Source organism: Emys orbicularis, chromosome 1 (genome assembly GCF_028017835.1).
Source record: "Emys orbicularis isolate rEmyOrb1 chromosome 1, rEmyOrb1.hap1, whole genome shotgun sequence".
Lineage (NCBI taxonomy): Eukaryota > Metazoa > Chordata > Testudines > Emydidae > Emys > Emys orbicularis.
In genome coordinates, this window is record NC_088683.1 from 42189570 (window position 1) to 42202098 (window position 12529).

General features: G+C 38.6%; 1 protein-coding gene across 1 annotated transcript in view; it reads right to left on the reverse strand.

Annotated features, from left to right (window-relative positions):
- The window catches only part of PLXNB2 (plexin B2), a 114463-nt gene that overhangs the window by 23836 nt on the left and 78098 nt on the right, over positions 1–12529 (reverse strand). Inside the window, exons 18-26 of the mRNA XM_065400954.1 lie at positions 10314–10446; positions 8804–9031; positions 8308–8484; positions 7530–7669; positions 6092–6192; positions 3068–3297; positions 2056–2237; positions 1249–1315; positions 1001–1147 (exon numbers count right to left, since the gene is read on the reverse strand). Of these exons, the coding sequence (XP_065257026.1) occupies positions 1001–1147; positions 1249–1315; positions 2056–2237; positions 3068–3297; positions 6092–6192; positions 7530–7669; positions 8308–8484; positions 8804–9031; positions 10314–10446 (1405 nt within the window). The remainder of the gene's footprint in view (positions 1–1000; positions 1148–1248; positions 1316–2055; positions 2238–3067; positions 3298–6091; positions 6193–7529; positions 7670–8307; positions 8485–8803; positions 9032–10313; positions 10447–12529) is intronic.

Genomic DNA, 12529 nt, shown 5'->3' on the forward strand with positions numbered 1-12529 from the left:
TCCAGTAAGTCACAAATGACGTACGATACAAAAATATCTTGCTCATTAAACACATGAGACAATGTAAACCATGTTGTCCAGTCTGGAACTATTAGGTATACTCTTCAGCTCAGACAAACATGGAAGCCTCATTAAGCCCAAAAATCTACATTTAAAAAGTTACATTTTTCATTTATCTATCTCCCACCCCCAAGCAGTCTGTTAACTACAGTTGCTGTAGGTTGTGTGTAAGAACAATTCATAAAGCAAGCTTCCCATGCTGCCCTCCCACTCAAATCCCTTAGGAATATATCAAAAATGCACTTTTAACCAACACTTAATAAAGGCTTTTATTAAGTTTCATCCACACCACAGATTTGTCATTGCATGTCTCACACTCAAGAGACAAATGGAAAAGGCTGCTAGCTGTGTCAATAATAAACCCAGAGTAATCACATCAGAGTGACTTTCAAGGCAAAGAAAATCCGATGCTGCTCTTCCGAGGACAGTTCTGAGCATTATGTGCGTTTATTAGACCATGTGAAAAACAAACAAGCCAAGATTCTCAAAAACAGATGACTAGATTTAGACACTTATTTCCATCTTTAGATGCCTAAAGAAGTAGCCCGATACAGGACATTAGAGCTAGGGACTATTCAGAGTCTGATTCTTGTCTCACTGATACTGGTGTAAATCAGAAGTAACTCCACTGAAATCAATAGAATTAAACCAATATAAAATGGTTGAGAGAGAGAGAGAGAGAGAGAGAGAGAATATGAGAATCAGGCTCATGGAGTTTTCCCTCAAACTTCTTCAGAGATTGGGGGTGCTCAGATCTGGGGACTTGCTTCTAAACCCTTCTATATAGTTCTTAATTATTCACCTATTGCCCATGTTAATGGCTCATCTTGGCTCTCATTAATTATTATAGAAAGAGTGTACTGATATAAATTTAAATTCCACAGTGTTCAAGAGGAAAATTTTTTATATAAATTAATGACTGAGCAGATGAGCTGCTTACCAGCTGTGTATACTCTACATCATCTCCCAGTAACCCTGTGTCATTCAATGTATATTTGGCTTTCATCAGCACAGCATCCACTGGGCCTTTTTCCACCTGATGTTTGATAGCCTTGAACAATTTATAAAGAGGCTCTCCAGCATTGTCCTGTTTAAGGGAAAAAACAAAAATAAAAAATGGAAGGGATCAATGCCATATGTTTAAGTACTTAATGAAGGAGAAGTGTATGCATAGCTTTCATCCCTTACCTTCAGATATTGATATAAACAAATAGCCATCCAATTAGACAACATCCTCTCCACAACAGTTTCTGATCTAAAAAAATATGAATATTGAAAATGTTTGCTGACAAGAAGGCAATTTTCTTTTAAAGTGTTGCCTGAAATAAAATATTTCTACATTAACAGCACTTGTCCTAATGCAATAATTTTACATAGATTCTTTAAAGCGTGCGCCTGCATTAGATAATGCTTTGAACTGTTCAACATTCTTAGATACTTTCAGCTCATTACTTTTACTTAAAGGTACATATCATATATCCAGAATCAGAAGTTTGTTTCCATGTTGTAAGAATGAATGCTTAAAAGAAACCTACACTTTAGTTACTGGGGAACAAACTACCGGTAATTGAAACAAAACATGCAGAGCAAAGTTGAAATTCTGTAATGTATTTAGGAGTAAGAATCAGACCTATCTAAGTGAAGGAGATACATCAGAAAATTGTTTAAGTGTATTCATTATGAAGATGATATGATATAAAATTAGATAAGAAGCATACAAAAATTTCAATATTGCATTTTCTTCATGGATAGATGTCTGAGCAAGTTTGTTCCAAGCTCTAAATTAAATTATTTGGACAGGACAAATGACTAGCTGCTCTTAAAAAAAGTAACTCCTATCCATTTTTGCTCCCTAATGTGTTTGGACATGTCATCATCATGATGATTTCTAGACAGTCTGTAGCACGACACACACACTCTGAAAAACACCACACTGTAAATGTAACAATGTTGCAAAAAACAAAGGACTATGGAAAACAAGACAATCATTCAAACCTTCTGAGCATCAGCTTTGGGTTTTTGGCCACAACATACTGCTCCATCAGCTCTAAGAACAATGTCCTCATGATGTCAGTATAGTATTCTAGCTTTCCATGTAAAGCAACAGTCAATAGGGATGCAAAATAAACTTTTTCTCGGGCAGAGAACTCCCTCTGCTTCTCCAATGTATGAATAAACTAAAACAGAAAAAGCAGATTAAGCTTTGAGTCTAAACGATTCATGACAAGTTTCAAGAGCAGCTCAACACATACCTAGCACGGTAGGAGGGGAAAAAAACCAAAACACTTACTGTCTTAATGTTAGTCTTCTAAGTACAGCATGAAAAAAACACTCAAAGTTTTGAACAAACTACATATAAATAAGCACTATCTACAACTCCTCTCTCTCTCTCTGTGTGTGTGTGTATGCGAGAAAGTTTTAAACACTGTCTTCAGGGCTAACTCAATTAATACTTCTATGTCTTCAGTAAAGTATGAAGTAATATATAATGAAGGATGTTTTTGTTTAAAAAAACCTCTGCACCGTAAGTTTAACCTCCCCTTTCCTCCCCTCCCCAAAAACACCCCAACCAACCAAAAAATAAACCCTTCCACTTGAATTACAAGGACTGTGAGCTGAATAAGTACATTGTAAGTTTCGGAACATGTTTTCCTCTGCCTCAGAATGTAACACTACTTTTAAGTAATGAGCATTAGGGTCATGCTTAAAAAAAAAAAAAAAAAATAGGTGCCTGCAATTAGCTTCTCACTCCATATTTAGCACCTAAAAAAGCAGCTTGATTTACAAGAGTACCAAGATTTAGCATTTTTGTGGGAGCAGCTGGGTGCTCATCAATCTTGAAATCAGGCCACTTTTGTAGGTGCCTAAATATGGACTTAAGAGCTGAACTGTAGGCTCATCTGTGCTTAAAAATGTACGTGTGTCTCTACAGGCACATACATACCAGGCCAAAAGGCTTTTCTGAAAAATACAGGGTGAGCTCAGTGACTTTCATTTCAATACTCACATTGATGAGAAATGATTTGCTATTCAGTAGATTGGAGAACTGATTTAAAGCCTGCTCCACAGTTTGCTTTCTAGCCTCTGGAATATCCAATTTCCCAGTAATCATTACATCTTTCTCTCCATCTTTTGAGGGCAAGAAGAAGACTCTGTCTGTGTACATTTTATAGTCCAGCACAGGAATTCCTGCTTCACTGACATCATTGGTCTGATCTTCCATCTCTATCATTAGATCTAGAACATACAATATTTCTAGTTTTAGAAACCACAGTACCTTTTGTTGTCATCTAACAATGAAAGAATTTTATACTAGGGGGGAAAAAATGATCAAACATATTCAGAATCCTTTCCCCTGCCACATCCATTCTGCTTTTTCCGTACCATGTTTACCAATTGCCAAAGCATGTTCCCTGCAACCCAGAGTTTCTTCCCAGATAATCCTATTGAGACACTGACAGTGCTATCTTTGAGGAATCACAGCGTGTATCTACTCACCAATTTGGAGCTTGCGACAGCAAGTCTCAGAGTCTGGGTCTACAGACTGCTTCTGGGGCTCGTGCTAAGGTAATAGCTGTGCAGATTTTAGAAGTCTAGGGAAGGGGGTGTGCTTCAGAGCCCGAGCTCCAGCCAGAGCCCCAATGTCTACATGGCTATTTTTAGCACCATAGCAGGAGCCTGAGTCTGTCAGCCTGGGCTCTGAGCCAGGCTGCCACAGGCTGCTGCTTGCTGCGAAGATGTACCTATAGTTACCTAGACTGGGGAAGGGACAATCTCATTGTTTTCTGTTTGTACCATGAGCAGGCACAAGCAGGGTTCCTGCACAGCATCATTATACATATGCTAATAATCATCATCACCACCACAATATTTTCTTACCATGAATTTACTGTTGGATCAGTATTACTGAACGCTGGGCTTTATGCAGAGAGCTCTTCTTAAAACACACACACACACACACACACACACACACACACCCCAGCAGCAAAGGAAAAAAAAGAAATTGTGGCCAACTACTTTTCTTATGTTTATATATTTTCTATTCCTTTAAGTCTACATCGTTGTGAAATTGCCTTTTAATTCTTTTCATGATAGTTGGGACGTTGAGCCATGGAGCAAGAGCAACAGGAAGCACAAAGAATAATCATTTTATTAGGAGAAGGGCAGAAAGGAAGAAGGTAAAATAATTCACTGAAAATGATGAAAACACCTCTGTGAGCCCCAAAAGCTTTGAAGTTCTTGACACAAAAAGCAATTAGGAGGTCACCTTTCCACAAAGTGGTCATTTCAGCTGGAGGCTTTCCAGTTGCCTGATATTGCTGACTGACTAGAATACCATGTTAATTAATATAATGGCCTGTCATCTCAGCAATTTTTATTGACCACATAATTTATCCTGGTTCTCTTTATTTTGTTACACTCAGCCAATTCTAAGAAAGAAAACATCTCATGGTTTCAAGGTTCATGCTGTGTGTGTTGTTCTACCCTAATCACCACTTCCTTTACTATGACTGCTCTGATGCATGCAGGAAGACTCCTCTTCCTGCATTTGCCATTATCAATATTATAGGCATCTAGAAACTACTTTCATATAAGTGCTTTACATTACTATTAGCCAAGATGACGTGTATCTTATGTGCTAGATGACACTGCTAGAGACAATTTGTGTTCCTCCTGAGCCCAGAGAGGCAGCTGTGCTGGAGTAGGAGATTAACCCCACACTCCAGCAGGCAGCAGTACTCCCCTGGCAGGGGACGGGCAGCTTCACATTCCAGAAACAGCTCTGAGAAACCAAGGACAGAAAAGAAGAGGGATTACAAAGGCCAGCTGGTGAGGGAGACTAATAAGCAGAGATGGCTCCAAACGGGAACCTTGATCTTTAGCCCTTCAAATTTCAGAGTGGCCTTTGAAGCTGAATCCCTCAATCTAAACAGTTGCTACAGAGGTTTGGTATTGGGTAGGGTCCAAAATTGGAACATGCCAATTTTCCAGATGTGACTCAAGTATAATGGGAAAAAACTATTCTGAGACAATTTCAACTCCAAAGGCAGAAATCTCAGGGTAACAGTAGATTTTGTGAGATTTCCACTATTCAAGATGGCAAAAATCTTGTCAGATTATCTATAGAGTCAATTCTAAACCTTAAACCTGAATTCCGAAAGCTAAATCTAAGCCAAATTCAGATTCAACCACCACTTTTTCAGCCCATCTCTGTTAAGAAGAGACAAGTAATTTCTCTTTAGGAAAAAACATGCTTTGTTATAGAAGCAAAGATAGGTTATTTCAGTATAAACAAATAGTGTATTTTAGATAGTGATATTACAGGTCAAGGTAATCACTTAGGCCAAAGTTTTCAAACATGGGTGCCTGAATTAGACACCAAAATAAGTAGCCTGATATTCAGAGGTGCTGTGCCCTTACAGCTCCCATTGATTTCCCTCAGGTGAAGTCTCTTTACATACAGTAAAGAATGAACTAGCTCCTCAAATCAGGTTCCATTATTTCCCATTACAAAGAGGTAAGTTTTCTTCTTCTCTCTGATTTTCCCAGACTTAAAAGATATTGCAGTCTATCTTCATAAATTCATAGCTCACCAATTCATATATTTTGTGGCTTTCCTAACATTATATTTTTATTAAAATAAAATGTGTCATATTTTATCAACAGCATAAATACAGACTACACTTACTTACTGGGAAAAAAGTGACTTTTCAGTACCAGTAGCAGCTTTTTAATAGTAATAATAAAAAACCTAGTTTCTATTTCCATTTACTGATTTAATTCCTTGTGCTTATTTTAATCTTTACCCTAAAAAACTGTTGTTTCCTTTAATTACTTTCACTCTATTTAATCTTATTTATGGTCTTAATTGTCAGAAGAATATGTACTGTACATTGATGTCTGCAATCAAGAGTAGTTATACTGGCTTGTAGTTACAACCAAGAAACAGTTTCAGTAAGACAGTGCAGTAGTTTTAGCCCAATTTAGTATTTCTCATTAGGGTCCATAAGAAATCTAACATAAATCATACCTGTGAATTCCTTTTTGCACCTATCTCTGACACTTTCTTCCAAACCTTCAAGCTGTGACTTGATTTTTTCATATTCACGTTCTGCTTGTTGGCTTTTTCGTCTTTAAAGAATAAAGGTAAAGTTATTAATGGTAAAAGTAAAGCATTTTGCAATTGCATCAAATGGAAAGGCTGAGGGATCATAGGAAGCCTGTTTCTTTTCCTCCTTACTTTTAATAACGAAAGTGGAGGAGATAGCGGGTCAGATCTTCAGCTAATGTAAATCAATGTAGCTCTACAATGAAGCTGCTTAAACAGACCGGTTGAAGATCTGGCCCAATGATTTTAAACTTATTAGACTACATTTGTGAGCACATTTTAAGCACAGCTACTTCACTTGTGCAAGCGGGACAGACAATGCAATAAGCACTCAGAGCACATTCCACAACGGCTGCTGAGTCATGACTAAGGCTTGTCTACACTTAAGACAGCGTCGTAACTATGTCGACCTCACGGATGTGAAAAATTCAGACCCCTGAGTGTCATAGTTAAGATGACCTAACCCCAGGTGTAGACGTGGCTAGATCAGTAGAAGACTTCTTCTGTTGACTTAGCTACTTCCACTTGGGGAGAAATACCCCTTCAGTTGCTGTAAGAAGTGTCTACACTACAGTAACATAGCTGCAGTGTTGTAGCTGTGCTGCTGTAACATCCAGAGCACAGATATGGCTTAAGTAAGTACATGCACAGGATCATACTGAGCAGGTTATGGGAGATCTAAGGGAGTTTCAACGTTGTACAGGTGCAAATACTATAAGGCACTGCATCTCAGTTGTACAGCTTTGTATCATTACAGTGAAATCCACCAAGCACAAGGCTGATACACTACTTACATCCCACTTAAGACCTCAAAATAGGCCCCAAGTAGGACTTAAGTGGTGTATAGTCCTGGTACTGGCACTCCACAAAGGGGTGAATTTCACCAATAGTCATAAAATGTGTGTGTGGTAATACGTGGCTCAGCTGTAAAGACCGGAATATTCACTCAGACAGATCCAACCATCTCAGGTCTTCAGAGTGTTGACATAGGAAGCTTAAACATTGACTAATACACATGCAAAACAAGCAATATTTTCACTTGCATGAAGGCACTTCAGCTGCAATTTCAAGATTGTGTGTGTGCACCTTACCCTCTCAGTGAGGGGTGTGAAAACCTGGGCCAATTTGTTTGTGCTTACAGCAGAGAAAGAACACTGGACTGACAGGCACCAAGAAATACCACTGAAAGGGTCTATGTTAGGGGAATTATTGGTATAAATGTTTTCCAGCTACTTCCTTTAAAATGTTTAGTTTATTAAGTGATCAAGATTGTTCCTCTTTGCAGATGAGAATAGTTTGCTTTTCTGCCCCATCAGCCTTCTCCTTCAGAGCTTTGGGACAGCCATAGCATCTATCTTACCTGTAACAGTAGATAGAGATGATGATAATGGCCACCATAGGAAAAATTACAGATGGCAAAATCACATCCAGGGGTATGTCACTCACACGTGTGTCATATTCCACTCTTCCTAGGATCCATTCTCTGAGGCCAAATTTCACCTAAAGAATTAAATACATACTTATACCTGCCTCAAAAAATGTAACAAGAAGATTATTCAATAATTTAGCTGCCATGCTTTAGTTTCTTAGTAATCTTTATAATCTATAGAATTCCTAGTCCAGATTGCCAAACAGGTATAATATTCAGATACAATATTTTTGCTGGCATAAATTGGCATAGCTCCACTGAAGTTAATGAATTAATGGAGCAGCACCTTTGTATTCCAGCACGTAATTTAGCCCTTATTACATAAAAGGAAAAAAAAAAGTTATTACTATACAAAGGAATTTAAGACCCAACCCTATAAGCACTTACTACCCAGAATAGTGATTGACTGCAATGGGACTTGTCAAGATAGAAAACCCTATGCCTAGTTGTGAGTATACATAGGACCTGACCCCTTAATAAAAGTGGCAATCAACATCTTGGGACATTCTATCTATCTGCAATCCTTTTATAGATAGCAGGTAGAATCGGGAAGTGGAGTGGAGTCACAAGATAGTTTCCTTTATTTTCCCACTGAAAAATAAACCCATGCAAATAGGAAGCTACTTTATCAGTGTCACAAACACAGTACTCCATACCCTCCTCTCTTCATACATGCTATTAAAGACAACAGGCAGGAAAGGTGACATACAATGAATTCAGGCAAGTTATTGATTGTATCCCTCTTCTGCCTTCTCTTTGGCTGAGGTTGTACTTCTGGTGGTTCACAATATAAATCCTTTTCAGTCAGTGTTTTTATGTTGCAGGGTTCTGCCCCTACAAAAGCTTGAGCCTCCTCTATCGTCATGGCTTTGTTCAGATTACTGCCCTAGACAGAAAATATAAGGCTAAGTCATTTAAGTTACAAAGCCACGGGTGAAGCAATCCACAAGTTACACAACCTTTTGTACAGTTCATTTTCAACAGAGGATGTAGTGACATCAGTGCGAAGGGGGAGGAAAAAATACCCCCAGGCTTTTTACACACAGAGGAAATCTATTAATTCTATGGAAACACAGCTAATATGGAAATTCCAGATTCCAGTAGTGGGGGGCAGCACACGTTTTTTAAGGATGAAAGGAAAATCTCACATCTATATATTTATTATAACAATAAAACTACAACCAGCCATGTCTTGTCAAGTTTACCTTTGCATGAATAAGTTTGTTGACTTGTTTTTTGATGCCATCAGTGAAGTTTTCAAATGTTGGATCCGCAACATATTTAAAGAGGTCATTGTCGGCGTTTAAAACGAAACTGTAACCATCCATTTTAATAAGTGTAGTAATCCTATAGTTTTCTGGATCCTCTAGTATTGGTGGAGAAGAAAAGACTATTGTGCTTCCATTGATTTTTGCAATATCTTTTCCTAGAAACTAAAAAGCAAACAAAACATTTTGGGTTTTGATTAGATCATGTTATCTGCTGCTGAACATTTAGCACCTAAAAATAGAAGGCAGAGCCTGTGAACTAGGCCTTCCACAACATAACCAAGGTTAAATAAAAATGTGAGATTCTCAGATACTTTTGGAAAAGAAAAAAATCACTGCACAAAAATAAATCATTGCTTCAGTGTGGGTTAGTATTCAGGCCCAAAGCAAAATCCTAAGGTCTGAACACTCCCGAAGTTGACAGAAAGTTTGTGTCATTATCTGAATTTTGTGGGTTTGAACTATTTTAGGGCGATTTAATGTTGAGAACACAGGATTGATGGGGGTGGGATGGTAACTCCTTAGCTTTAATCCAGACTATTTTTGACTCTTCTGCAACCTTGGGCACATCACTTGTATTCAAGGCATTTATAAATAACAGAGACGTTATCAGCTTAATATAAATGCTCAGTACCATTTATGAATAAAATACATTAAACACCAACTAATTAACTCACAATAAAACTTATCTTCCACCACAATGAATGTTTATTTCTAAGGGCTGGTCCACACTAACCCCCAGTTCGAACTAAGATACGCAACTTCAGCTACGTAAATAACGTAGCTGAAGTCGAAGTACCTTAGTTCGAACTACAAGGTACTTACCGCGGGTCCACACATGGCAGGCAGGCTCCCCCGTCGACTCCGCGTACTCCTCTCGTGGAGCAGGAGTACCGGCGTCGACGGCGAGCACTTCCGGGATCGATTTATCGCATCTAGACAAGACGCGATAAACTGATCCCAGAAGATCGATTGCTTACCGCCGAACCCGGAGGTAAGTATAGACGTACCCTAAGGCACCTCATGCTTGAAAATGTCTGGATCCTAACAGTATAATTTATGTATGTATGTTTATTTCCCCCTCCCCATCCCAATCCTTTGCACTAGGTGTTCCTTGGCACATTTAAAAAGTACAATTATACAAATAGTTTACTCTAGGAACCCTCTTCAATCATTAACATAAATCACAACACAAAAAACAGCAGCTATCTTTATGACTTCCCATGATACAGTCTTCCCAGTCTCTTTCATCACAAATGTGATTGTACCATTCCTAGTACATTCTGGATACTACCATAATATAATGAAATGAAAATAAAATAATAAAGTGAACTAAAAAGGAAACAAATGGTTGACCAGGATCAGGCCCTGTTTAGACATCACACTGCTGACGAAGATAGCATGTCTGACAATAAATAAATAAATACATACATACATACATACATACCTGTTTTGAGGCTAGACTGCGTATTTGCCTCTTCTTCCTTCTGGAAGACCCATTAAGGTCAGCAGTTACAACTATGGAGAAACTCTGGATGATATCAAACCTAGCTCCTGTTACAGTAATATTTCTCCCTCCACTGAAAAAAACAGACACAAATCAAACATCAGTAAAGTTCTACAACCATACCCTAGCTCCATCTAGGACTTTTTCCACTTAAAATATTTTGTGCACAGTTTTGCATGCAGGTACTTGTACAATAGTTAGGTATCAAATGTAAGAACTTCCAGTAAACCAAATATGGGTATAAAATTTTGAAGTGATACAGCTGTTCCAAACCCTGTGGCCTAGTTGTGATTTTTATATTCACATTTTAAAATTATTTAAAATGTTTTCCCGTGCCTTTATCACTCTTGGGGTGGGGAGCACTACACAAACAGGGGAACCTAACGTAATGGTTGGTGGTTCCTACCAAAATGGCTCAGTGCTTGGATGAGATCAGCTCATGGATTAAGAATAGCTGGCTGAAAGTGAAGCTGAGCAAGGCAGAGGTTATGCTGGTGGGCAGAGGAAAGCATTTTGAAGAATTTGTAGCCATGGAGCATTCTTCTTTGGTTGAAAATACACACCACAACTGGTCAATACAGTCTGCAATATTCTTGGATTCCTCACTGAGGCTAAGCTCTCACAGAGCAGCATCTATGAGTAACGTTTTCCATCATTTCCGGGTAGCTAGGAGACTCTACCCTATCATGGCAGACAGTGATCTGGCCTCAGTTATTCATGCCTTCATGACCTCTTGGCTGGACTACAGCAAGGCAGTGTACCTGGGGATGAAGTACCTTTAGCACTTAGCAAACTCCCACTTGTTTAGAAGGCTGCAGTGCATCTCTACAGTAATGCTGGCTACCAAGCACATCACACCTGTCCTCTGCTCCCTACCCTGGCTTCCTATAGAATCAAGTCAAGTTAAAAGTCTTAGACCTCATCTTCAAGGTGCTCCATTGCCTGGCACCAGGATATTTCAAAGACCCTCTAAAGCTCTGGGACAAAGACCATACTCATCAACTTTGCTCCTCTAGCTCAGTGGAACTCCCTACAACAGAAGATAAAGCTTTCTAAGGGGCTGGTTCGAGACTGTGGAATGAACTTCACCAGGAATTAAGGATCGCCACAAACCTCATCATCTTCCACTCCAAGTGCAAGATGTACTTCTTCGACCTTACCTTCTCTGACATAAATACATAGCAACATGCATATTAAAAGAGCCCCTACCAAAACAGGACACTCCACTGCAAGCACATCTCCCCCGAGAGAGGATGAGAGCATAAACACATGACAAATTAGTCATGTTGCTTACAGCATTCCTGGAAGGTGCTCTGATAGTGTGGTAATGAGTGAGTTATAAGAACCTATACAGAAAGGAATAGAAGTCACACGGTGCTGGCTCTCCTTGTTGCTTTCAGTTGATAGATACATTAACAGTTAAGAAAGGACTTAGCATACATTTCCAACCACCAACAATCCCAATAATCATTACTGGGAGGGAAGGTGATCCGCAAAATAATCCAATAAAATGAATTCCACTTTATCAAAAGTTTTGAGAATCCCTGGAGTGATTGACTATAAAGAGGGAAAAATTAGACTGATTACAAAGGGTTTACAAATGTACCAAGTAAACAAAAAGAAAAATACATCTATTGTCCCTCTAATCTCTTAAATGGGAATAATCTTAAGTATTACTTTATTTATATAAAAGGCTGTGTTAAAGGAGCCTGGTAAGTCACAGGTGACTTAACTTTTAAGATCCTGTTCAGGTCATCATCTCATGTTGTTTTTTTGGGAGAAAGTGACAGAATTTGAGATGGGGCTCATTCCCTCTGATCTCTCAGGATATGAAAATACCAAATTGTCCTCTACTAGGCAACAAGATTAAGATATTAGGAAGCTGAAGCCCATCAGTAAAGATCACAGTTTTTGTCCCCAGCCCCTGAAATGAGGAATATTCTGGGAGGACTTCTATACAGGTACACTGTCAAATAGTTCAAAGTATCATGTTGGGATTTCCTGTTTGCTTTTATGTTTAGGCTATTGGTATTTTTCTTTTCAGAAAGAACTGAATGCTCAGAGAGAAACCACCAGTCTGGCTATAGATTAAAAAAACAAAACAAAAAACAAAACACACACAAAAAAAATCTTTAAAAACCTTGCTGAACTCCAGT